The following is a 26,473-nucleotide window of genomic DNA, read 5'->3' as shown; positions in this document are numbered from 1 at the left end:
CTCAGAAGAGATGGTCGGTTATCGTTGTGATACGTATGAATCATTCCTGCACCAAATTAGAGTTAATATTAGGCAATTATTCCACAACGTTCCTTATAGCTTACACTCAGACAAATAACCGAGGTCCGGACGGGGACCTCAATGGTGGGTACGGTACGGCCCTGTCCCCATTGCATTATTATACATTATATACAACATTAGGCCTAATAATAGGCTACTTTAATGTAGTAGCCTAGTCTGCCACTAAAAACTCCGAAAACTTGAATTTTGTCTCACACAGTAATTTTTATTTTGGGTGAACGAACAATAAACGATAGGCCTATATTGTCACTATCCACGATCCATATTGATATTGTTGCATTTTTGTATAGTGATATATTGTGACACGATAGGCTATATCGTTACACCCCTATAGACACAGTTTCAGGTAATAGTGGCCCACAGATTAGCAAAACAATTTCAGTAAGACAGAGTTAGTCGGAAAGGTAGGCTACAGAAAGGTAGGCTACACAAACTATTTTGAACACCCGGTAGACAATATCTACATAAATAATTATTCATACAGGTCGTGAGCTGGTCCAAATATCCTACTGAGTCCCATCTTTCTAGAGAAAGCATTTTGCGATTCCCGCGTTGAACTCTGAACTTCAGATTTGAGAAGCAGTCGAGGGCTCGTCAAGTTGTTCTCGGGTTAGAATCGTAAAGCAGTAGGATTCTAATTCAAAACGTCTCGTAAAGGCCGTTCAGAGTCGATTCTTTCTTTTGGGAGACTAACTTTATTTATTGTGTAGGCTACTTTTGACTTTACAACTTTGCAGAACATTACATTCATAAACAGCTATAACACATTGCGTGAAAGGTAATATACGAAAAACCATAATAGGGGCACTTTAAGTCAAGTGTCCAAACTACTTTATAGAGGCCAGACTATTGTGAAGAAAAACGGGGATCTACCTGAACTCTGGCAGGTCTTGTGGTACGCGCGAGCCCTCTAGCGGAGGATTTTAGTTATTCGGCCCTGAATAATTTCTTTTGTGTGTGTGTGTGTGTGTGTGTGTGTGTGTGTGTGTGTGTGTGTGTGTGTGTGTGTGTGTGTGTGTGTGTCTGTGAACTCATGCTTTCCCCCCAGAGAGGAAGTGTTCTTGTTACTTTGTTACAGTTTAATGTTTCATGAAAGCCTAATGCGTCGTAGACTGTCAGTTCGCATGATTTATAACCTCTTAAGATGCTGCTGCAATTATCTGACATATCTTATACTGAATGCATAATTTACCCCACAAAAGCCACACTCCTACCAGATTAATATAAATAATATTTTGATTAAAATATTATGGAAATAAAGATTTTCTTAATCCAACACCAAACTAAATCGTGACTAGACGCGTTTCCCCACAATACCCTATTACGAGTTTATTCGTTTTGTTTTAATGCACAACTGATTGTGTCGATGGGATGTGGATGCGGTTGGGAGGGGAACACTCTGGACTGACATGTGTGTGTGAGTGTGTGTCAGAGAGAGAGAGGGGATGTGAATCTTTCACTCTGTAGCTGTATCAGTGGACACGCGCACTGATTGCAGTTGCGTCTCATTTATGAAGAGACTCCTCACCACAAACATCAGAAGAATTCATCTGGAAAAAACGCACCCAAGACCACGATTGCGCAATAATGCTTTTCGCTTATTTGTAAAACTTAAGCGGACACACATGAGGATCAGAGCGATTTGAGTCTATGAAGGAAGTATGACGCTGAATGTATTATTTCAGAGCCCATGTAAAGAGTGAATAATCTATCCGCAGTGTAGCTACTTCATCCAGGACGCCCTTCATCCAGCATGTTCACTGTGACTGTAGTATTTCTGCTCGTGGTGAGTACACAGTCTCCAACTCAATATGCAGCTCTAGCCTACTTTTTCTTGTCACACTTGAGAAAGTGGAACATCATTGATATATCAGACTGAGTAAATAGGGTTTATTGAAAATAAGTTTAAAGACGTAAAAAATTGTGAAATGATTTTGTGCCTTTTGATTGTGGAGTTTGAGATTATTGAAATTAAATAACATTTTTTTAATGATATATATATATATATATATATATATATATATATATATATATATATATATATAAGACACATATACATACATACTTTTATGTTAGATGTGATTGGTCGTGATTAATATATTTGACAGCACTAATATATTAACATATCAGTGGCAAAGTCTCAATTACCCAATTCACCCTAATTAATGCATAGGGCACTGTACTGTACTGCAATTTAAAACGTTATAAAATATAGTACTTATCTATTAATGCATCTTTAAGAGTACAATGCATTACAACATGCTCAAAACACAATGTCATGTTTTATAATGCATTCAATCCTTTAAATGTTTAACAACGTAGACACATGTTGTAATGCTTTATAATTGTTTATGAAAACATTTAATAGCCTAAATTATGAAGTGCATTATAAGGCATTATGAAGACCTTTATTATATAATTATTATATAATGCATAATACAACGAAGCTTCATACAAACTTAAGATTAAGTTGTCACGCCCACTTTGACAGACAGCGCATTGTGTTCTTCCACTTGTCTCACTAGCTGAAATGTTATATTTCAGGCTAATTGTTATTCAGTTTGTATGTGTGGATTGAATGAGGGGTGTATGTGTGTGTTATTGAAGCAAAAACAGTGTCAGCAATTATGTGGTGATTCATCAAGTACACCACATAACTGCAGGCACATTTGTGAGCCTAACTGCTTAATTCTCTATGTTTGTACCAATTTCCTGTGTTGTGGTCACATGTCTTGTCTTGTTTCAAAACTACACCCATCTGAACAGCATTATGGGCGTGTGGGCAATACTGTATATCGCAGACTCGCAGTCAAGAGGATGTCAGCCCGTGTCCTTTATATTAGTGTCATTTTTCTGGTAGCCGAATTACTCTACATTTTTCTTCCATTATATAAGCATACAAACGCTTAAGCAGTGTAACATTTTTTTACGGATTTTTTTACTTGCTTAGAAAAAAAAAGTACCAAGTACGTGTAGACATGTTCCATTTTAGGAGAAAACAAATTAAATATATGTTTTCATAATATACAAATTAAATATATCATGCAAGTTATACAGGTCCTTCTCAAAAAATTTGCATATTGTGATAAAGTTCATTATTTTCCATAATGTAATGAGAAAAATTAAACTTTAATATATTTTAGATTCATTGCACACCAACTGAAATATTTCAGGTCTTTTATTGTTTTAATACTGATGATTTTGGCATACAGCTCATGAAAACCCAAAATTCCTATCTCAAAAAATTTGCAAATTTTAATACAAAAAAAGTCAACCTTCAAATAATTATGTTCAGTTATGCACTCAATACTTGGTTGGGAATCCTTTTGCAGAAATGACTGCTTCAATGCGGCGTGGCATGGAGGCAATCAGCCTGTGGCACTGCTGAGGTGTTATGGAGGCCCAGGATGCTTCGATAGCGGCCTTAAGCTCATCCAGAGTGTTGGGTCTTGCGTCTCTCAACTTTCTCTTCACAATATCCCACAGATTCTCTATGGGGTTCAGGTCAGGAGAGTTGGCAGCCCAATTGAGCACAGTAATACCATGGTCAGTAAACCATTTACCAGTGGTTTTGGCACTGTGAGCAGGTGCCAGGTCGTGCTGAAAAATGTAATCTTCATCTCCATAAAGCTTTTCAGCAGATGGAAGCATGAAGTGCTCCAAAATCTCCTGATAGCTAGCTGCATTGACCCTGGCCTTGATAAAACACAGTGGACCAACACCAGCAGCTGACATGGCACCCCAGACCATCACTGACTGTGGGTACTTGACACTGGACTTAAGGCATTTTGGCATTTCCTTCTCCCAAGTCTTCCTCCAGACTCTGGCACCCTTGATTTCCGAATGACATGCAAAATTTGCTTTCATCCGAAAAAAGTACTTTGGACCACTGAGGAACAGTCCAGTGCTGCTTCTCTGTAGCCCAGGTCAGGCGCTTCTGCCGCTGTTTCTGGTTCAATAGTGGCTTGACCTGGGGAATGCGGCACCTGTAGCCCATTTCCTGCACATGCCTGTGCACGGTGGCTCTGGAAGTTTCTACTCCAGACTCAGTCCACTGCTTACGCAGGTCCCCCAAGGTCTGGAATCGGTCCTTCTCCACAATCTTCCTCAGGGTCCGGTCACCTCTTCTCGTTGTGCAGCGTTTTTTGCTACACTTTTTCCTTCCCACAGACTTCCCACTGAGGTGCCTTGATACAGCACTCTGGGAACAGCCTATTTGTTCAGAAATTTCTTTCTGTGTCTTACCCTCTTGCTTGAGGGTGTCAATGATGGCCTTCTGGACAGCAGTCAGGTCGGCAGTCTTACCCATGATTGCGGTTTTGAGTAATGAAACAGGCTGGGAGTTTTTAAAAGCCTCAGGAATCTTTTGCAGGTGTTTAGAGTTAATTAGTTGATTCAGATGATTAGGTTAATAGCTCGTTTAGAGACCCTTTTCATGATATGCTAATTTTTTGAGATAGGAATTTTGGGTTTTCATGAGCTGTATGCCAAAATCATCTGTATTAAAACAATAAAAGACCTGAAATATTTCAGTTGGTGTGCAGTGAATCTAAAATATATGAAAGTTTAATTTTTATCATTACATCATGGAAAATAATGAACTTTATCACAATATGCTAATTTTTTGAGAAGGACCTGTATATGACATGAAACATGTCTGTCTTAGACACATGCACAGAATTCACATTTTATGAAGAATATGTGAGTGGTACTTTCCCCATGCACAAGTTATATACGCAGTGCAAATGTGATGAGTGATGAGTGATGGTCACTATAAAGTGGTTGCTCACTGGCCCAACTCTCTGAGATTTTTATCCCTAGATATGACTAAGGTTCCACCTTCAAAAATAAGTATGTGACTTTTTTTTTTTTTTGATCTACCAGCCAAAAATCTAAAACTTTAATCTAGGAGTGCTAGAGGTTTGAGAAACTGACCTCAAATGTGGTTTGATAACTTTTAAGAGCTCTCCATGAATCATTATGTCAAATTGCCAACTGTTTATGATACAATTCTAGAGCATTTAAGGGCTAAGGATGTGGGAAAGTAAAGTAAAATAAAATAAAATAACAAGATAAAATAGGTGCCTTTGCACTTGAATATTTTCCAAATAGACTCAACCTTCTGGAAAACTTAGAAAATCATATAGCTTTAAAGTAGAAACTAAAGCAAGCGAGAGAGAATGAAAGAGCTTCATTTGCTCCAGTATGACCATTAATGAATCAGCTTTGCCAGAACAGTACAGTGAAATGTTGACAAGTGCCAACAGGCTATAAGGGTTAAGAGTTAAGTGCATTCAAGCATACAAACAACAGCTCTCAAACATCATAGCCTATGTGACAGACCGAATGGGAGGGAGAAGCATTCTGCAGATCTAACAAATTCCACCGCATGATATGTGCTCAAAGTTTTTGCCAATTATTCTGTGGTTATTCAGTATGTACCATATCATATCATGTCATGACAATTCACTAAATAAAAATGATGTTAGTTTGGACTGCAGGTTCTCAGTATTATAAAGGAGAACTTTGGCATTTATAAAAAATATTTTATGATATTTAGAGCATTTATTAATTAATCATGTGCTGATGCATATAATAAATACAATTTTATAATAGAAAATGTAATAAAATGTAAGAAATAAAGAGAAAGATGACTATACTAGAGCTGTCTCTGGGGTTAGAGGGTGTGAACAATAAACAAATGATGAACAAAACTTCACAGTCTTCATATATCTCAATTTCACCACAAAATAAATTAATAACTCAAATTAATTTATGAAATAATAAATAATGAATTATAAAACTACTATAAGTATACCAACCTTACGGAGATACACATAGTACGTTGTGTATATAGCAAATCTCAACTGCTTAAATGTTATATCTAAAAAAAAAAATCCTTTATTATCGTGCAACAATATGTTAAAAGTTGGACATATAGTACTTTTCCTGCATACAGTTCATTCGGTGTACACTATATAGCAAATCTCGGCTGTGTGATTGTTTAAATCATCACAAAGTGTAAATAGCTATATATGCAAAAAAAAAAAAAAAAAATTATATATATATTTGGGCAAATTTTCTTATTGGGCCGATAACGATAACATTAAAAATTAACATATATCGGTTGATACCGATATGGATATAGATATGGATATGTAATATATATATATATATGTACATATCCATATCCATATCTATATCTATATCCATATCGGTATCAGTCGATATATATATATATATATATATATATATATATATATATATATATATATATATATATATACATATATATATATATATATATATCCATATCCATATGCATATCTATATCCATATCGGTATCAGCCGATATATGTTAATTTTTAATGTTATCCTTATCGGCCCAATAAGAAAATTTGCCCAGTATATTTAAGCTGATAAATAATGGATTATTTCCTTCAGCTGAAACACTTCCGCAATGTTCGCCATTATGGTTTTGAATTGCTTGAAATATGATCTGAATCACTTAAAAATACATTTAAGTGTAAAATGTTCTCTCATATAGGCTGCCATATAGGCTACATAAAATTATAATGAGAGTAATGGGTTTTAATTGTGAGACTTTGGTTTTTGTAATCAGGCTCTCAAAAATTATATACAAATTTGTATTTGGATTTATCGCCCAATATATTGGTTATCGGCTTTCAAATATAAAGAATTTTTGGTTATCGGTATCAGCCAAAATTTTCACATCGGTCATCCCTACAAAAAACATAAAAGAACTTTGCTGTGAGTATATCAGGACATTGAATCAGTCACATTTATGTTATGTGTGCTCGGTGCTGGCTGCAGTTCATTTAACGACCACCGGTGTCGGTAATAACAAGGGTTTCCTCAATTCTACATAATAGCACTTTAAGATATTATACATCATGGTTTTCTGTAAAGCTTTGAAACAATTTGTATTGTGAAAAGCATTATACAAATAAATTTGACTCACTCGGAACACCTTAGAAATGACATAGCAGCACCCTTTCAATATGCTTGCATTGTGTGACTTTTCAGGACATGCACCATTCCCATTTTCTGTAGAAAATGTAAAAATGTGGTTAAAGTTCACTGAAATTAGACAATTTCTCAATCATGAAGATTTGACACCAATGATTTGACAAATTACCATCCAAATGCTGATGAAAGCATTTCGTTAATTTCTTAGTTGTATGAGTAATGAAAATAAATATGCTTTGAAACCTTAAACTACTGATTGTATCTGCCTAAACAAAACTACACAAGTTACAGCAGCTTGGCCTCCTGTAAGGCTGAATGAGACTGCAAACAGGTTCTATGACATGTACATCTACATTTTTGCGTTGTTGTTTTTGACCCTTCACACATTTCTAAAAACTTTGTGCGGCCAAATCTCTAAAGTTACCAATTTGAGTCATGGGCTGCTGCAATTTTGGGGGTTGTTGAACTTTACCTGAGTTGGAATGCTCCTCTAGGGGTGTGTTTGTGTTTTTATGTGTGTGTGGAGGAGGTTACCCATGCCAGGGGGTAATGTGAGGGACAGGTAGAAACGAAGGGAATGTTAATTTGTGCTTACCCAACCTCCTCTTTTTTCACTCATCTCTGTCACTTCTCCAGCTGACTCACAAACGCCTTGAGGGACTCATCTAATCTCTTTCTTTCATTCTTTTATCTCTGTCTTTCTTCTCACTCTTATAAACGTCATTCCAATCCACACACCTGTGTTAAACGTCGTTACTCTGACAGCCAGCCAATCATCTCTTGGTATTCATGTTACACCCTCAGATATCAACCATGCAACAGCTGCGTCAGTATGAGGCTTATGTTGCCTTCAAGTTATGTTGGAAATATCATATTTATGTGATGTCCACATGACTGGCATGACAATGTAGGATTTTGAAGTGGGAAATTACCGTTTCTCATCAAGATAATACTAAAATACATACAGCATTCCTGAATTATTTTTACATAATAAGCATTAAGCATGTCTCAAAAAGTAAAATAAATTTAAAAAATGAAAAGTAAATAAAAATATAAAGTTACACTTTGAGATATAAAGTTGGCATTACAAGACAAAATGTTGCAACTGCAAGATATAAACTCAGATTTGCAAGATATGAAGTCGCAATTATAAGATACAAAAATTGCAATTGGGAGACATGTCACAATTATAAGAATTAAAGTTACAGTTGCAAGATTTATTTTTTATTTGACCTTTATTTAACCTTAATCTCTCTGAGATTAAAAATCTCTTTCACAATAGTGTCCTGGCCAAGAATGGGCAGCAGTTGCAATCACAAACTTACAGATCAAAATAACAAATAAAAAATCAAAACACTTAAAAACAATTGCACATCATTGAGTCTTCTTCAAGTGACCGAATAATAGATTTAAAATGTTCCATAGACACCAGAGTTTGTAATTTCAATTTAATTTGGAGTAGATTCCATTCAAACGGAGCTGCATACATAAAAGTCCCTTTTCCCAGTTTAGTTCTGACAAATGGAATACAAAGAGTTTAACAATTTTGAGACCGGAGGGAATATTTCCCAGCACTTTGAATAAGACAACCTAGATAAGAAGGCAACAACCCCAGAATAGTTTTATAAATAAATAGGTAACAGTGCATTTTCCTTCTAATGGACAGAGAGGGCCAGGCTACTCTGTTATACAAAGTGCAATGATGAGTTAAAGGTTTACAATCTGATATAAATCTTAAAGCGCCATGATAAACGGCATCCAAAGAAGAGAGAAGATAAGAAGGAGCAAATTGATACACCACATCACCGTAATCAAGTACAGGCAAAAAAGTAGCAGAAACTAACCTCTTTCTTACATTAAAATAATGTAAAACCCAAGCTTTATTTAAATTTTTTATGTGAGAGCTAAAAGATAATGTATCATCAACAATGATGCCAAGATATTTATACTCTTTTACTAACTCAATCACACTACCTCGTAAAGTCTGGAGAGGAATAAGATTGTATAATACCTTTTTAAAGCTTGAAAATAACATAAACTTGGTTTTATCAGCATTCAAAACTAATTTTAGTGTGAAGCTTGACTGATTGACATCAAAAGCCATTTAACCTTAAGCAAGGCTTGCTGTTTAGGTGCACCACAATACATGACAGTGTCATCTGCATAAAAGTGAAAATTTGCATCCTGAATATCACAATCAAGACTATTTATGTAGATAGTAATAGGCCCAACACAGAACCTTGGGGAACACCTTTAACAATCTCCAATAGTCCTGAATGTTTACCTTCAGCCTGAACACAATGAGTTCTTTCACTTAAATAATTTTTAAACCAGAAAATAACATGATTTGATAAACCAACACTCTCTAGTCTATGAAACAATATTTCATGATCCAGTGTATCGAAAGCCTTTGACAAATCAATAAAAAGGAAGCGCAAAAATCACCTTTATCCACTGATTCCACAATATTATTTAAAACTTTCAGAATGGCTGTTGTGGTACTATGTTTTTTACAAAACCCTGATTGATTCATTATTATTGATTACTTTGTTTACATTCAAATAACAGGTCAACTGGTCACTACTATGACTTTCTAAAATGTTTGATAGGACACAAAGCTTTGAGATTGACCTAGAGGGATCTCCCCTTTTAATAAGGGAACAACAAAAGCTGATTTCCAAAAATAACACCAGTATCTAGTGAAAGATTTAAAAGATAAGTTAAAGGGGTCGAAATAATATAAGCTGCTAATTTCAAATACATAGGTTTCACACAATCAGGGCCTGGTGATTTATTTATATCAAGCGATTTAAGTGCTTTATGGACATCGGAACTCTTGATATGTTCAAAAGTAAACCCCTCCTTTTTACAGTTTTTTTTTTCAATTGTTTACACGCAATTTTGAAAACTGGGTTCTTTTTTTCAAAATATAATCACAATTATCCAAACACCACACTCAATTTGCATAATTCCTAGATTGTTTGCAAAATGACACACTTCTGTCAAAACATTAACACTTCAGTCAAAACATATACACATATTTGTGAAAATGCTATTAGTTTTCATTTAACCAACACGGTCCTCAATGATCAGACACTATTGCAGCCAGTTTCACACTGCTGTGATAAATAAAAAACACATTTGTAAAAAAAAACAAATTTTAGGAAATAGCATGTGCTAGATTTTTGGCCAGACATTGTTATGTAAGGGATAATATATATGGAAAAAAAAAGTGACAAACCCACAACATTCTTCATGATTAGTTTGAGATATAGGGACAATGTACACACATAGGCCTACTATAAACTTACCAAGCACTGCACAACACTGATGCTGCAGACTGAATATTTCAAGTATTTATTTCAATACTTACAGTATTTCTTACCATAATCAGTTACAGTAATCAACCAACAATGAAATCAATGAAACAAATAAAATCTGTAGACAAATAAAAATTACTGCATGAAGTACATACACTTTGACTCTGAAGAAAAACTACTGTAAAAGCAACAAGAATACTGTAACTATTCAGTTCAGTATCAACCAGAGATTTGGTTGATCTCTTTGTCCAGCTTCAATCAGTGTCAGTCCATGGTTGATGACATGGTCAATAAGTGTTGCATGGATTTCCTGGAGTCAAATTTGGTCCTCGTCCTCTTTGTTCAGGTTCTATCAACTCTTCAAGTCCTTCTCTACCTCTTCCTCTACCTGGGCCTCTTACTCTATCTCCTCTTCCTCTACCTGGGCCTCTTCCTCTATCTCCTCTTCCTCTACCTGGGCTTCTTTCTCTGTTTCCTTCTTCTCCTCTTCCTCTACCTGGGCCTCTTCCTCTATCTCCTTCTTCTCCTCTTCCTCTACCTGGGCCACCTGAGCTCCCCCTCTCATTCTCTCTCTTCTTCTTCTTCTTCTTCTTCTTCTTCTTCTAGATTCTTTCATTTTTGTTGAAGACATGTGAACTAACCTACTGCCTGTTATAGCACACCTGAGTGCTGCATTTTCAAATTTGCACATGTGTGCTTCCACATCTGGTGGATGTGATTATCCAATTCGTTAATTAGTGTGGTCATTGGCAATCCGCTGCTTTTTAATGACAAGGAAGTAACCTCACAATCCTTATCTGTGTCTAAGGTGTGAAAATGTATGTAGAGTTTTACAAATCACTGTGTGTAATGTTTAGCAAAAAGGGTGAAGCAGACGTGTGTTTTGCTCATTGGAGTAGAATTTTGCAAATTGTGTGGAATTTTTAATTTAGTGTGTAAACAATAGTAAATACTGTAAAATAAGTTGCACTTACAAAATCATAATTTGAGCGTATAAGATTTTGTGACTCAAGTAAAGACCCGGAGGTAATAAATTAATTAAGCATTTGCTCTCTATCAGATATGCTAGTAGAATCAGTATTTATACATTATACAATTAAATAATCCCAAGAAATTTTGGCAGAATATAAAGTATATACCGGGTAACAAAAATTCCTCTAATTTTCCTTACTCGGTATATACTTTATATTCTGCCAAAATTTCTTGGGATTATTTAAATTTGTTGTAGGTTTTGCAATAAAATAAACAGCTTTGCCTTTCCTAATGGCGACTGTACATTTATTTTGAAGCTGTCTAAAACATATCCAGTCAGAACCTGAATCAGATTGCCTAGCTTTTGCCCAAGCTGCATCCCGCTCACGTATAAGAACAGACAATGCAGCGAAGAACCAAGGGTTATCCCTGCCTTTAACTCTGAAATTCTTAAATGGTGGATGCCTATTAAGAACCAATGTAAAACCACCATAAAAATTTTGCCTGGCAAACTAATGTTTAAAGTCACAACTGCATTTTGTATTTACTTTGAAACAGGCTTACATTTTGAGAACAAAGTGGATTTGAGTACAAAGAATGACTTGGAAAAGTTGCAATTGTGAGATACAAAGTGACATTGTGATATATTAAGATTCATTTTATGAGATATTAAGTCACAATTTTGAGAAACAAAAATTACATTTGGGAGATATGAAGTTGCAATTATGAGATTTATAGTTACAATTGCAAGATATAAAATAATAATTAATTAATTATTTTTACTCTGAGGGTTAGCTTCCACAAAGAACTAATTTTACGAATGATTACCACAGAAATGTATTCTGCTTACGTTTCACGAATGAGGCCCCTGATGTGCATCCATTGGTTTTCATTTTGCTGCACTAGTGCCAAAGCCTATATTCATCAGTAAGAAAAAAAGAAAGCAATTTTTCACATCAATTTAATTTCAGCTAAAATCAAATGCACATCACGTTGTAATTGTGATTTTTAATTATTTGCTATTTTATCTTGTGAACGTAAATACAAACCTTTAGACAACCTTTAGATAGAAGACATGCTTTGAAAGACAGAATGCCCTGATCAGCTGCCATTCTTTGGCTGTACCTGTCAATCATTCAGTTAGATGTTCAAACGAAAGGCTGTTTTCGGAGAATTAAATAAAGGTTAAATTTACCATGAAGATTTTCTAGTAAAAGGCATGTATTCCCTTTTGTAGCTTTCTCATTTCTCCAAAGTAATGCTGTTGATAGGCATCATCAGATATTATCAAGACTAAATTAGTCTTGCTCCATTGTTATATAAATAGTATTTTTGGCTCTGAGTCTGTGTGGGAAAAATTGTCAGCTTCTGGGATTGCATCCCCTGGAGATAGATACTACATAGGAGTGGGAAAATTCTGTACGGTTCATGTCTGTATCTACATCTGCAGGCTTTTTCAAAATATTTCCCTATATTGCTTTATTTCTCTCAAGCTGTATAGCTGTAATATTTTATGTTAGCTAAAACAAACAGGAAGTCCCTCCCTAAACATATGCCATTGGTTGATCCAAAAGCTGACATGTCGGGCCACTCAAAGTAACAGTACCATAGTGTTTGATTCTTTACGACTTTAGGAAATGGCGTAAAGTCCCCCCTGTAGTCATTCATTGCATATTTAAAGTTTTTTCCTTGAAAAAACCCCCGTCTCAGTTACGTATGGTAACCCTCGTTCCCTGAAGGAGGGAATGGAGACGTAAGTTGTGACCAACTAATAGGAATCCCGCTAGAGAGGCCAATCTACTTTGAGTGAAACTAAACAAGCCATTGCACATTGTCGTGCAATCATTTGCATCAGCTGTTCAGCCTGGGAAATACATATGGACTAGCCCGAAGGTTGCACTACATATGAATACTGGCTGACTTAGCCCAAGGGAAAGACATGGGCTCCCGATAGGAGCAGCCGTGGTGAAATATACACATACGGGATCCCCGTAGGGTCACACATAGACCCGGTTCTCAAGGATTCAGCGGATAAAGGCCTGGCACCGCACGCTCCGCGGTGTCCGGGCCGAGGGTGTTGAAGGACTCAACATTTTCACTCTGGAGTAATAAGGGTGCACAATAGGGTGCAGCAAGCCGACAGAGCCAGACCACTCAGTGCTTCTACCCGTTTAGGGTGAGAACACGGGAGGCTCTACACATAGGCTATAATATCTAGCGAACGTGTTAGGTGTCGCCCAACCCGCAGCTCTACAGATATCTGTTAGCGAGGAGTAGGGCCGGGCGATAAATCGATTTTATCGATTAACTCGAATGTGTAGTTTACGCCGATTTTTTTGAATGAAAATCGGTTTTCTCTTTAACAACCGCCGACGCTCCCCTCTGGGTTCCCGTAGTTCCGACCGGGCTCAGCGCTTGCCATGATAGAGATACACAAACAACATGGCAAATGAACAAGACCGCAGCAGCAGAGGCACACCCGCCGAAAACATTTACGAGCTGAATCTGCAGGGCCGCCAACTCTCACGAGTTCACTGTGAGAGACGCAATTTTGTCACTTTTTACACGCTCTCACGCCACACATCCCTTTTATCATGCAGAGAAAAATCGCGAAGCAAAGAGGACACTGACACCGACAGACAAGACAGAGCAGGTTACTATTGATATGAAACAGATTCTCAGCTCTCAGATTCTGTCAATTTTATTACGAAATTCAAACAATAAACACCGTTTTGGCGCTTGTAAATGTGACGTGAGAGAACGCTGACAGATCTCAGTTCAAGCGGCACGTGAACGGATCATCTGTTACTCTTTACTACCAACTTACCGAGATGTAATAAAATCGATCGATCAGTGTTTTTCAACCGCGGAAAGATGTCCATAAAACAGCTGGAGAACAACATATGCCACGTAACGCTACATTTACCTCAGGAATCCCTTTTAATGACCCATAGCACGCATGTGGATTTAAAATAATTGCTATAGAGAGGAGTATTTAGCTAAATATGATAACTATATTACACATTCATTGTATTTTTACCTATATCATTAAAATAGTATAACGTTGTTATTATAAAAAACGTATTATATTTAATTTGAGTTAGTTTTAACCTTTAATAATACCAGCTGACAGGGCTCTCTGTTTACAGCATTAGGTGAATTTTTTTTTGAGAACAATTAACAACACATTAACGTATCTACCATACCTAATATTTATCCAAACGAATTTATATTGAATCAAGATCAGAATCAATTCACAAGAATTGAATTGAAATTGTGAAATTTGTGTTAAGCAATAATAAGAACACTAGCATACCAGTCATTGTGCCATGTAAACATTGTTTACATGGTTAATTAACTTAATAAAATTGTTTAGTTACCAAATAATTTGACAATCACAACACACTTATTGTGATGCAAGTTTTTTGTTTTTTTACACATCCCCAATTCCAATCCACCCATTTTATTTTGTTACATTTTCAATGTTTTCAAAGACAGGGCCTGTCCTCTTGTCTTTTTGGCTTGTTGTTTCAGATTGTAATTAAATCCAGATCAAATCCCATAAGGGAATATTAAAACAAAATAAAGTTAAAACTTGTTTTGAACAATTTCTTTGTCATCTGCAGATTGATTTTAAGTAGGGAGAGAAAAAAAATCGATTTAAATCGTTAATCGGATTTTTTGTGAAAAAATCGGGGATTTTTTTTTTAGGCCATATCGCCCAGCCCTAGCGAGGAGCTACGTGTCAGCGCCCAGGAGTTCTGTCCACGTATAAACGCAGAGCGCGAACTGGACAGAGCCAAGTCAGGGCTGGGTCTGCCTCCTCCAAGGGCAGCGCTTGCACGTTCACTACCTGGTCCCTGAAGTGAGTGGTAGGAACCTTGGGCACATAGCCAGGACGGGGTCTCAGTACTACATGGTTGTAACCCGCCCCAAAATCTAGGCATGATTCGTCGACCGAAAATGCCTACAGGTCCCCTACCCTCTTGACAGAGGCCAGCACAAGCAGCAGCAAAGTCTTCATGGAAAGAAGCTTTAAGTCAACAGACTGGAAAGGCTCAGAGGGAGCATCCTGAAGTGCTCGAAGCACCAGGGAAAGGTCCCAAGAGGGTCCTTCAGAAAGGCCCCTAAGAAACCTGGCAACCAGGTTATGCTTTCCTACTGTTTTGCCATCTATGTGGTTGTGATATGCTGAAATAGCTGCAGCATGTACTTTGAGGGTAGAGGGAGACAGCCTTCGTTCCAACCCTTGCTGCAAGAAGGAAAGCATAGACCCTATCGAACATCTTTGGGGTCTTCTCAGTGAGGTTCCACTTCAGGGCGTACACACGTCTCGTGGACAGCGCCCGTGCAGAAGTGATGGTGTTAAGTACCTCTGAGAGTAAGTCATCTAGAACCTCTGCGTCCCGTCCAGGGACCAGACATGGAGTTTACAGACGTCCGAACTTGGGTGCCATAGGGTACCCCGTCTCTGAGTCAGAAGGAATGGGTAAGGGAGGGACTGTGACGAGGAGCATGAGTTCTGGGAGCCAAGTCCGGATGGGCCAATAGGGAGCCACCAGAAGGACCTGTTCCTTGTCCTCCCTGACTTTGTACAGTGTCTGCGCAAGTAGGCTCACTGGGTGAACGCATATTTGCAGAGGCCCCGGGGCCAGCTGTGTGCCAGTGCGTCCGTGCCGAGTGTTCCCTCGACTCTGAGGAGGTAAACAGGTCTACCTGAGCCTCCCTGAACTCTCTCCAGATCAGCTGAACCGCCTGGGGCTGGAGTCGCCATTCTCCTAGGAGCACAGCTCGTGATAGCTTGTCGGCCACACGGTTGAGCACACCAGGGACATACATGGGTTGAAGCGACCTCAGATGCTTCTGACTTCAGAGGAGGAGAAGGCGAGCAAGTTGCGACATGCGACGGGAACATAGACCACCTTGTCGGTTGATGTACGCAACGGTCGCAGTGTTGTCTGTACGGACCAGCACGTCCCTGCCTTGTAGCGGCCTTTTCAAGCGGTTCTGAGCAAGACGTACTGCTAGCAACTCAAGGCAGTTGATGTGCCAATGCAGTTGGGGGTCCTTCCACACCCCTGACACTACATGCCCGTTGTACGTGGCACCCCAGCCGGTGGCAGAGGCATCTGTGAATACCACAGCATGCCTGGACACCTGTTCCAAGGGGGACTCCTGCCCACAGGAACGAGGGGTCTGACCACGGGCTGAAGGTCTGGCGGCACGCCAGAGTGATTGCCACCCGGTGAGTGCCGTGATGCCACGCCCATCTAGGGACTCGGCCGTGAAGCAATTGCTGCAGCGGTCTCATATGAAGCAGGCCGAGCGGAGTAACAGCTGCAGCCGCTGCCATATGTCCCAGGAGCCTCTGAAAGAATTTCAGTGGGATTGCCGTCCTGCCTTTGAACGTGTTCAAGCAGTTCAGCACTGACTGAGCGCATTCCTCTGTGAGGCGCCATGTCTGTGCGACCGAATCCAACTCCATAACGAGAAAAGAGATCCTCTGCACAGGGGAGAGTTTGCTCTTTACCCAGTTAACCTGAAGACCCAACTGGCTGAGGTCCTGAGCACGAGGTCCCTGTGTTTGCATAACTGATCTCAAGAGTGTGCTAGTATGAGCAAGTCGTCGAGATAGTCGAGGATGGGAACGCCCTGTTCTCTCATGGGAACAAGGGCCCCCTCAGTGACTTTCGTGAAGACACGGGGAGACAGGGACAGCCCAAAGGCCATGACTTTGTACTGATATGCTCGACCCTCAAACGCAAAGCGTAGAAACGGCCTGTGTCGAGGAAGAATCGAGACATGAAAGTACACATCTTTCAGGTCGATCGCTGCATACCAATCTCGGGGACATGCATTCAAAAATGTGTTTCTGGATGAGCATTTTGAACGGTAGTTTGTGAAGACTCCGGTTTAAAACTCGCAGGTCCAAGATAGGTCGTTACCCACCGCCTTTCTTGGGTACAATGAAGTAGGGACTGTAGTGTCCTTATCTCATATCGGCTGGAGGGACCGCCTCTATTGCGTCCTTCGCCAGTAGGACTGCGATCTCCGTGAGCAAGACATGGGCATCGGCTGCTCTCACTGTAGTGGAGTGGATGGCCGAAACTTTGGGGGAACATCGGGCGAACTGAATCGCAAAGCCGAGCCTGATGTTCCGAATGAGCCAGCGAGACGGATTGGGGAGTGCTATCCAGGCTCGCAGAGAACGTACATGCGGGACCAAAGGGACCGTAGGTGTACCCGGAGTGGGGCAGCGAGGTGGAACACAGGGCCGCTCGGGAGGCTTTCTCTGGGAGGCGGCCCGTAGCGGGGTCTTAGTGTGCTGTGCAACACTTACCTGGTTCCACGGGGCACGAGGTGCAGGAGGTGCAGGAGGTGGCTTGGTTGCGTTCTCGAACCGCACACTGCTGCCAAATGGCGATAGAAGAGGCGGATGAGAGTGGTGAGGATTCTCTCCCCCCATTACTCTCCGGGCCCTCTTCGGACCCAGAGATGAAAGAAACTGCTGTTTTATTGAGAATTTGTGTACCGCTGGTTTTGAATTTTTTTTTTCAAACGAATTTTTTTCCACCCGGCCCTCTTCTGGGGGAGGGAGCGGTGCGGTCACCATCTCCTGGAGGGCTGTCCCATTCATCCCTGGGTCGCCCGTCCTAGGCCCACTTGCCCCTTGCTTTGCCGCCCTTCTTAGCGGGGGCCTGGACGGGTGGGGGGGGGGGCCTGTCTGCGACTGCAACCGCGCCGTTTAGGTGGAGGCTGCTGCTGCGATGCGGGAGCAGGGGCAGATGCAGGAGGATACCCCGGCGATAGGCAGACTGAGGAGCAGAATGTGTTTGATGGCCTCTGTCTTCTTTTGTACAGCCGAGAACTGCTGGGCGAAGTTCTCAACCGCCTCGCCGAAGAGGCTGGTCTGGGACACGGGAGTTAAGGAACCGGAGCTTGACGGTGTCCCTCATGTCGGCCAGACACAGCCAGAGATGGCGTTCCTGGATCACCAAGGTAGACATCGCACGACCCACTGACCGCACGGTGACCTTCTTCGCATGAAGTGCGAGGTCCATTGTGGTACGAAGTTCTTGGAGAACTTGTGGATCATTACCACCCTCATACAGGTCCTTCAGTGTCTTAGCCTGATGGACCTGCAGCAACGCCATGGCTTGCATGGCAGAGGCAGCTTCCCCAAAGGCCTTGTAAGCCTTGCTGAATAGGTCCGACGAGTACCTACAGGCCCGGGAAGGAAGACACTGTTCTCCGCGCCAAGTGGAGTTAGGGCATAGCAGCACGCACTACGCCGAGATACCAATTGTACAGCCTCGAGGGCTCGGGAAACGGTGGAGGGTTCCACTCGAGCCCGATCCTGTTGGCGGGCAGGGAAAGCATGGCCATCATCTCCGGGTCCCACTCGGGCACCGCTGGCACACTCGATGTCTGACCCACCCGATGCACCGATCGACATCTGATCGTCGCAGGGAGCACCAAAGGAAACGACTGGTACACACCTCGAGGATGGTCCAGCACGTTCCGTTGGTAACTCATCTGGCTGTGGAGCGTGAGAGGGATAGGGGGGTTGGTTCCCTGAAGGAAGCGCGCTCACCGTAATCCTCAGGTCTCTCGCGTCACTGCCCGAAGCAACCCTCTGGGGAGGGTTGGATCGAGGCAGAGGCACGGGGACTCCGCCCCTTTGTAGGAACGAGAGACTCGACCGCAGCTCCGAGATGGTAATTTTCCCACAAATAGGTTCATGATTCATCTGCAAACGCTGCCTCAGCATGTTCGAGGCACAGACACACGAGGCAGCGATCGTGACCATCCCGTGACCCCAGGTAACAACCTCATCCAGAAACACACAGATCTTGAAAAATACGCGATCTATCTGTGTAAGCTCTTTTAGGGACTGCTCTCACTGGTGCTGAAGCACGCAGGGGAACGGTCACCGCAAACACAGACAGGAATGTGCACCTGTCTGTGCGTTGTCTCTTTCTCTCGCTGGTCTTAGCAGCCGTGAAAACGGCTGTTGAGCGCTCTCACTTGCGTACCTTACCAGCTGTGAAAACAGCTTTTTTGTTTTGCTCAGTATTCCAAAAAAAAAAAGGGAGAGAGAAGAGAAGACCGCTCGCGCTGCTGTGCTGTCACGCCTGCACCAGGGTGGAGAGGTCCGAGAAAAAGGCTGCTTGAAGTTTTCACAATCTCCTGAGAGTTTGTAGAGAGCATCGAAGTGTTTGGCTCCGAAGCAAAAAGCTGAAGTGCAATAGTACCTACTGCTCATTATATACCCGCGCTGCGAGGCTGAGCAGCTCATGCAAATGATTGCACGCCAATGTGCATTGGCTTGTTTGGTTTCACTCGAAGTAGATTGGCCTCTCTAGAGAGATTCCCATTAGTTGGTCACGGCGTACGCCGAGAGACCGACTGATAGGAAACAGCCATGCCTTAACATAGCTTGCATGTAACTCTTCAACCTTGCCTCATTTAGTATATACAATTCTATGAATATGCCAATTAGCCCCGCTTCCACTCACTCACACTCAGCTCAGAGATCCACTCGTTGACGATCACATGTTGACGTGATTGGTTACAAGGTAGTTTGTGATGTCAGAAAAACACTAGATATTTCAAACCGCTTTTTTTAGATTGTCGTTTCTTCACTGCAGTTTTAAGGAAAAAATACTCTGCAATGGTGTTGACTTTTGAATTTGCTCATGATTTGTCTTAAAGTATATTAAAAACACCACATAGATCTATGAACAAGATTAAAAGCTTGATTTTCACCACATCAAAGTGATTGTTCCTTTTTTAAAGAATAGCCAATAAACTTTAGATAATATTGCAGCCATGTAATGTGCTTTGCTACTTGTTATTGCTAGTTAGAGGCTGGTACAGTATTATGGCGCAGTCACACAAAACTTCACTAAGTAGGTTCAATGTCAGTTGTGCAGCGATTAATGGTCACTTCCAAACCAAGCAGTTGTATGTTTGTAAACCCGACGAATTTGAATGTTAAAAATTCAACAAACAGGCATCCATAGTGTAATCTGCGTGGAGAAATGTTTGCGTTGTGTTCCTCGTGCAGAATTCTCGGTCGCATGGATTCCTATTGATATGACTTAATTTCGCCCACAAAATTTTGATGTACAAAGGTAAATGCGACCTCGCCTTTAGAGAGCGGGACATCCTCATTCTAGAGCATTTGATTGGGCACAAATTTGTACACGCCATAAGTGCAAGGGAAGTCATTGTTCGCATTGAATCAGATTCAATTTTTATTTTTATTTCTGTATTTGCAAAAAATATATTTTCCAAATTTCTTCCATATGTGGCATACATACATATGTATTTTTTTGAAAATTAAACACATACATAGATGAATTATTCACAATAAGATCTATAAGATGCATTTAGAAAAAAAATATTTTCATTTTATTTCGACTTTAATCTTGCCCTCTTTCTATATAGGGGAATGTCTTTTCTTCACAGGACTTGTGTCCTTCAGGGGCGTTCACAGCCAGTGGAGAGTGCTGCAAACAATGCCAACCCGGGGAGGGAATGAAGAAGCCCTGCGGAGCGACACAGACAGAGTGTGAACCATGTCTTGACAGTGAGTATCCACGGAGATGTTGGCTGCAGTGTTGCTTAAATGAAGCAGCTGCCTTATTTAAAATGCCATTTCCTGTGCTGAACTCTTACTTGAGGGGAGTCAGAGGGCTTTTGAGCTGTGATGGTAATTAGGTAAAGGGGAAATGCTTTTAGGAAATGAGACTTGACAAAACATTGTCTGGAGTGCTTAGAGACCAATCTGGGTGTTTTCAGCTACTCACGGCTCTAAGTGAGATTAATTAAGGCAAAATCCTGTGGTACATTGTGTTTGTTGCACTGGCAGGGTCACGTTACAGAGTGTTTGTACCGAGGTTTGGGAGTTGGATTTTTTTTATTTACATACTGTAGGCTGGTTCTGAGCCAAGTCCTGATTCAGAGCCTGCCAGAATCCCACCACTTCCAAAATGATCTCCCACACGTCTGCTTGCATGACCCAGCTGAACAAGACAAGATAGGAGGAGAGAGATAAATGGAAATAAAAAGCGAGTAGCCAGAAATATGACCAAAAATAGTCATCATTTAGTATGTATTTTTGTAGAGATTCATAGCTCCTTAAAAAAAAAAAGTGTTTTATTTATTATTATATTTTATTTCTGTTTAAATTATGCATTGAGGCCCAAACTTCAATTAGGCCCAAAATTCTAATGTCTTTTACATAAACAGAAAAATATCTCTCATAATAAACAGATAAATATAATGTTTTTAACATTTTAAAGTTGTCACAATAAGAGGTATTGATTTTTAGATCGCATATCTAATTTGGGACATTGATCATGTGGATCTCTGGACATTACGAAATTCATGGTGTTTTTTTACTGGAAGTTTTGCTAATAAATAATTTTTAAATGATGAAAATGTTGTATTAAATTTGAAAATAAAAATGCTCTCAGACATTCTGAATGTTTCTATTAAAGTGCTTTTGGAGAAATAATAGTAGACACAAATGAGACAATTGTTGACCTACATTAAGACCCTTCTGAGATCCCTTCTGAAACTCTAGAGACACATGATTGATATTACTGGAGTCTTTTTTGGGGGAGAAAATCAAAGAGGTCAGAGACTTCCAGGAGACATTAAATAGATTTCATTTGTGATTTTCTTACCTATGGGAAATAAGCATAAATGTTTTTTTCAACATATTATCACATTGACAGATAATCTAAACGAACCTACTTTTGAGTTCTCTGCATTCTTTTTTTGTTGATATTTAGTAGCCTTGGGTGAAGGTCAGGGAAAGGCATGTCCACCAAGACCCATCGACATTAGACCCACCATCCTCCTGTCATTCAGTACAACCCTAAACATTCTTCCATCAGTAATTTCCATCTCTTTGTCAGGCCTTCCCTAGGGGCCTGTGCTGGGACCTGCCTTCCTCATCCATCAACTTTAACTGTTACATGCTGAAAACTCCAAACTGTTCTTTTCACAGCCTCATAAGACATCGAATGCTACTTGACAGCAAATCAGTAATAAAGTGTTGAAATGTAAAAGTAGCATTTGGGGTGGTACTAGAATGAAAACAGATGTTTAAGATATGATCATTTACGTTAACCGGCTCATATTAATTCCTAACACATAAGTGTTGTGTAATGTGAAAGAACCAGGTGTGTTTGTCCACCATTTGACGTTCTCATAGTTTATAAAAAGAAAAGAAAAAAAATACAATGGGCATCCTGTCCAACCCAACACAGCGACATTGGCTTAACCAATGGCGTGAGTTTGGCCCGTTGCACTACAGTGCAATAACAATATATTTATAGGTGGCTTTTTAAAGTGTATAGGCCCTACCCACTTAACGTCCACTTAACATTACTGACTGTAGCCCGCAGGGAGATTTTTTTTTTACCTTCATCTGCCTTCTGTTTACTTGCAGTTGTCACTAATTCTCCCATTACTGGTCTGTTGAAGAATTCAGAAAACTCTTTTGCTTCAGTATTTAGCAGACTTGTGTTCTTCATTCAGTGCTTAATGCTGGTACTCTAAAACAGCGGCATGGCTAAGTTAAATAAGATAAAGACATTTATGATTGAAGTAAAGTTTGGGTTCTCTTGAGAAAAAGATGTGCTTAATTCTATTGAATGTACACTTGAAGTCTTAAAGGTGCTGTAGGACAACTGGGACGATACTAACTTTAGCCTGATAGCAGTAAAAGCGTAAGTCCCACCCTCCCTGCAAATCGCCGTCTAAAGTCACGCCTCCTGAAAGCATGAATGCGCACAGCCAAGAAGACAGGAGACAACATTACTGCAATACCAATAAAATGTGTCATTCACCGGTGAGAAAACTTTATAGTACAGTTAGTAACACTACAATACCAAATGTAAACAAATTCTTAAAAACAGATTTAGATGCAGCAAGTTTTTGGTTTGTTTAGCTAGCAAAACTTGTCAGTGTGTAATAATATTCTAGTATGCCAAGGGTTCCACGATGAGACTCTGCTTGGCTCAGAGGAAGATAGATCATAGATCCTTTGCCAGTCCCACTTGTTGTCGGTTCAGAAGGAAAGTTAGGTTGTTGCTGCTTGCCTGCCATTCTCGCTCTGTCTGTACAGCATACGTGAACTGATACAGCAAACAATAGGCAAGAATTTGAATGCTGAGAAGCAAGCTCATTGGCTACTACGGGAACCATTTAGCTGTGCCCTATAGAGAATGATGTAATTGCATGCAGATTGGGTTAAGGACCTACGAGTCTGCACCATCTAAAGTTTCATGACAGAACTTTGTATTGATATGATTAGCTTTTAGCTTGACTACGTTATCCAACAGCTAATAATGTGTTTCTAATGTTACACAAACCATGTTCCCATTCACCATCTCAGAGTCACACAGCTGCCTTCTAAAAATCAGCATCCCTAGAAATAATGTAGGAAAAGTCCCACCCCTCACGTTGACGGGACTGGTTTAAAGGTTCTTTAAGGTAAAGAGACATGAAAGAGACAATGTGCTTAATATTATCTTAGTCCGGATCAGGTGGCAGAGCAAGCCTTTAATAAAATTCAAGAACGGATCCTAGGTGTTATTGAAGGATTTAAGGGAACCCCAAAGCAGAAAAAGATTTCTCTAATTTAATGTAGAAAAATATGTTTTGTATCCATCTATTGTGAGTAGGAGAAGCAGCACAATTTAAGGAGAATATACCTTCTGGCTAACAGGCTAGTAAAAGCGACCACTTTAGCAATGGGGCTAGAGGAACCAGTGTATAGTAGATTAGAATACCAAAAAAAGCTGTTAAAGGGTTAGTTCACCCAAAAATGAAAATTATGTCATTAATGACCCTCATGTCACTCCAAGCCCGTAAGATCTCCGTTCATCTTCAGAACACAGTTTAAGATATTTTAGATTTAGTCCGAGAGCTTTCTGTCCCTCCATTGAAAATGTATGAACGGTATACCGTCCTTGTCCAGAAAGAAAATAAAGACATCATCACAGTAGTCCATGTGACATCAGTGGGTTAGTTAGAATGTTTTGAAGCATCGGAAATACATTTTGGTCCAAAAATAACCAAAACTACGACTTTATTCAGCATTGTATTGTCTTCGGGTTCTGTTGGGGATCCGCGTTCACGAGTCCGCAGTGACGCTGATGACGTAAGACGCTGCTGACGTGTATCTGGTGCGTCCGTGTATTCGGGTTCAAATAAATATGGCTGGGCAAAAAAATGCAAGTCTTCCTCTGTGTGGAAATCCTTAGACATGTTTGTGAAGATTGTTTTGTTTCCAGCGTGCGTCTCCCTCAGACTGTAAACGAAGCTCGGGCGCACCAGACACACGTCAGCTGCGTCTTATGTCAGCAGCGTCACTGAACGCGGATCCACAACAGAACCGGAAGACAATACAATGCTGAATAAAGTCCTAGTTTTTGTTATTTTTGGACAAAAATGTATTTCCGATGCTTCAAAACATTCTAACTAACCCACTGATGTCACATGGACTACTTTGATGATGTCTTTATTTTCTTTCTGGACAAGGACAGTATACCGTTCATACATTTTCAATGGAGGGACAGAAAGCTCTCAGACTAAATCGAAAATATCTAAAACTGTGTTCTGAAGATGAACGGAGGTCTTACGGGCTTGGAGCGACATGAGGGTGAGTCATTAATGACAGCATTTTCATTTTCGGGTGAACTAACCCTTTAATGGATTGGGGCTGAGGTCAACATTAAGTGATTTTCCCAGTGTGCCAAATACATTGGACCAAAAGGTTATGAAGTTAAAATATGGATTTTTTTTTTTTTTTTAAACAATGTTTAACAAGGCCTTTATTTACCCACTGGAGCCATACGGATTACTTTTATAATGGATGGATGTGCTTTTTTGGGCTTCAAAATCTAAGTTACTATTCACTACTATTGTAAAGCTTGGAAGCTTGGATATTTTTTTAATATAACTCCAATTGTGTTTTGCTGAAAGAAGTCATATTCACCAAGCAAAAATCTGAATGAATGGATGCTTGCCACCATCTTAAATATACCCATATATGTGGGGGAATGGCTTGGCATGCAAATTCCACACACCAATTCCATTGCCTGTTTTTCCCAACTCCCAAGTGAGACCCCATTTGCCAAAAAACACCAACTTTGTTCATGAATATTGCACCTTTTCAGTTTTTCAAATTTTATATTGAATTTTCATTAAATATTGTTTACAAGTTCTTTAAAAAATCTGCAGTCTTGCAATTGAAAAATTGTGGTATTATAAAGTGGAACATTTAAAATAGTATTTAACTTCACTTAATCACTCTGAAGATATTACTGTATTATGCTAACAAAACTTTTTTAAGGGTTTGATCAGGTAGAAAAAGCTATTTCATGATTTCTGTTATTTTTTTTATTTATATTTTGGCTTTATATTGGCAGTTTGCCAACCTGCTCTTTAAATATCTGTATCGTATCAGCCATTAATAACCTGTCGGTTGACCACTACTTCAAACATGTCTTAAGTCTTATATCTGCTTAAGATATCTGTATTATCAGTTGTAATTATTTGAGACCATAGTTCCCTAGAATTGTATATTAAAATAGCGAATTATGTGCGGTCAGAATAGATTTCCTTTTTTGGAAATAAATAAATAAAGCTATTGACAGAATGTTACCTCTTTGTAGTACTAATGTTGATTGACACTCTCATGATACGAACAAGATCATGACAAGCATCCCCCCCCCCACCCCCCCCAACACACACATACACACATCTGTTGTTTGTCATAATGCATAGACATTCATTATTGATGGCTAGCATTATTCTAATGGATCTCAGAGGGCAGGGATCAGGAGAAGAGTAGACTCAGAGGGAAAAAGGCTGAGTGGACGGGATTTCATCTGCTGGAAATGCTCCCATCATAGTCTCCTAAATAAAGCCCCAATAACTGGCCCCCAGAAGCCAGAACATTACCCCCTTATCATTAGAGCCATTAGCAGCTCCAGCACACAGGGGAACCCATAATGTGCAACTCTATTTGTCCAGCACAAAAACACAATAACATTTCATCCACGTTGATGGATAGATCTAAGGAT

At 39.9% G+C, this 26,473-nt stretch overlaps 1 protein-coding gene across 4 annotated transcripts in view; it reads left to right on the top strand.

The window, feature by feature from the left end:
- Positions 1-1,429: 1,429 nt before the first annotated feature.
- Positions 1,430-26,473, top strand: part of ngfrb (nerve growth factor receptor b) — a 68,426-nt gene continuing 43,382 nt past the window's right edge. Inside the window, exons 1-2 of one of the 4 annotated variants that reach the window (XM_077205941.1) lie at positions 1,430-1,867; positions 20,838-20,958. In XM_077205941.1, coding sequence (XP_077062056.1) covers positions 1,835-1,867; positions 20,838-20,958 — 154 coding nt within the window. In that variant the 5' untranslated portion in view covers positions 1,430-1,834. Of the gene's footprint in view, positions 1,868-20,816; positions 20,959-26,473 lie in introns of all 4 variants that reach the window. The other 3 variants (XM_077205940.1, XM_077205944.1, XM_077205945.1) reach the window with 3 other exon arrangements.

Source organism: Siphateles boraxobius, unplaced genomic scaffold (genome assembly GCF_051911475.1).
Source record: "Siphateles boraxobius isolate OS27281-9 unplaced genomic scaffold, OSU_SipBor_1 55, whole genome shotgun sequence".
In the NCBI taxonomy this organism is placed as follows: Eukaryota; Metazoa; Chordata; class Actinopteri; order Cypriniformes; family Leuciscidae; genus Siphateles; species Siphateles boraxobius.
The sequence above is the reverse complement of the archived record's forward strand: the minus strand, read 5'-3'. Positions and strand labels throughout refer to the sequence as shown.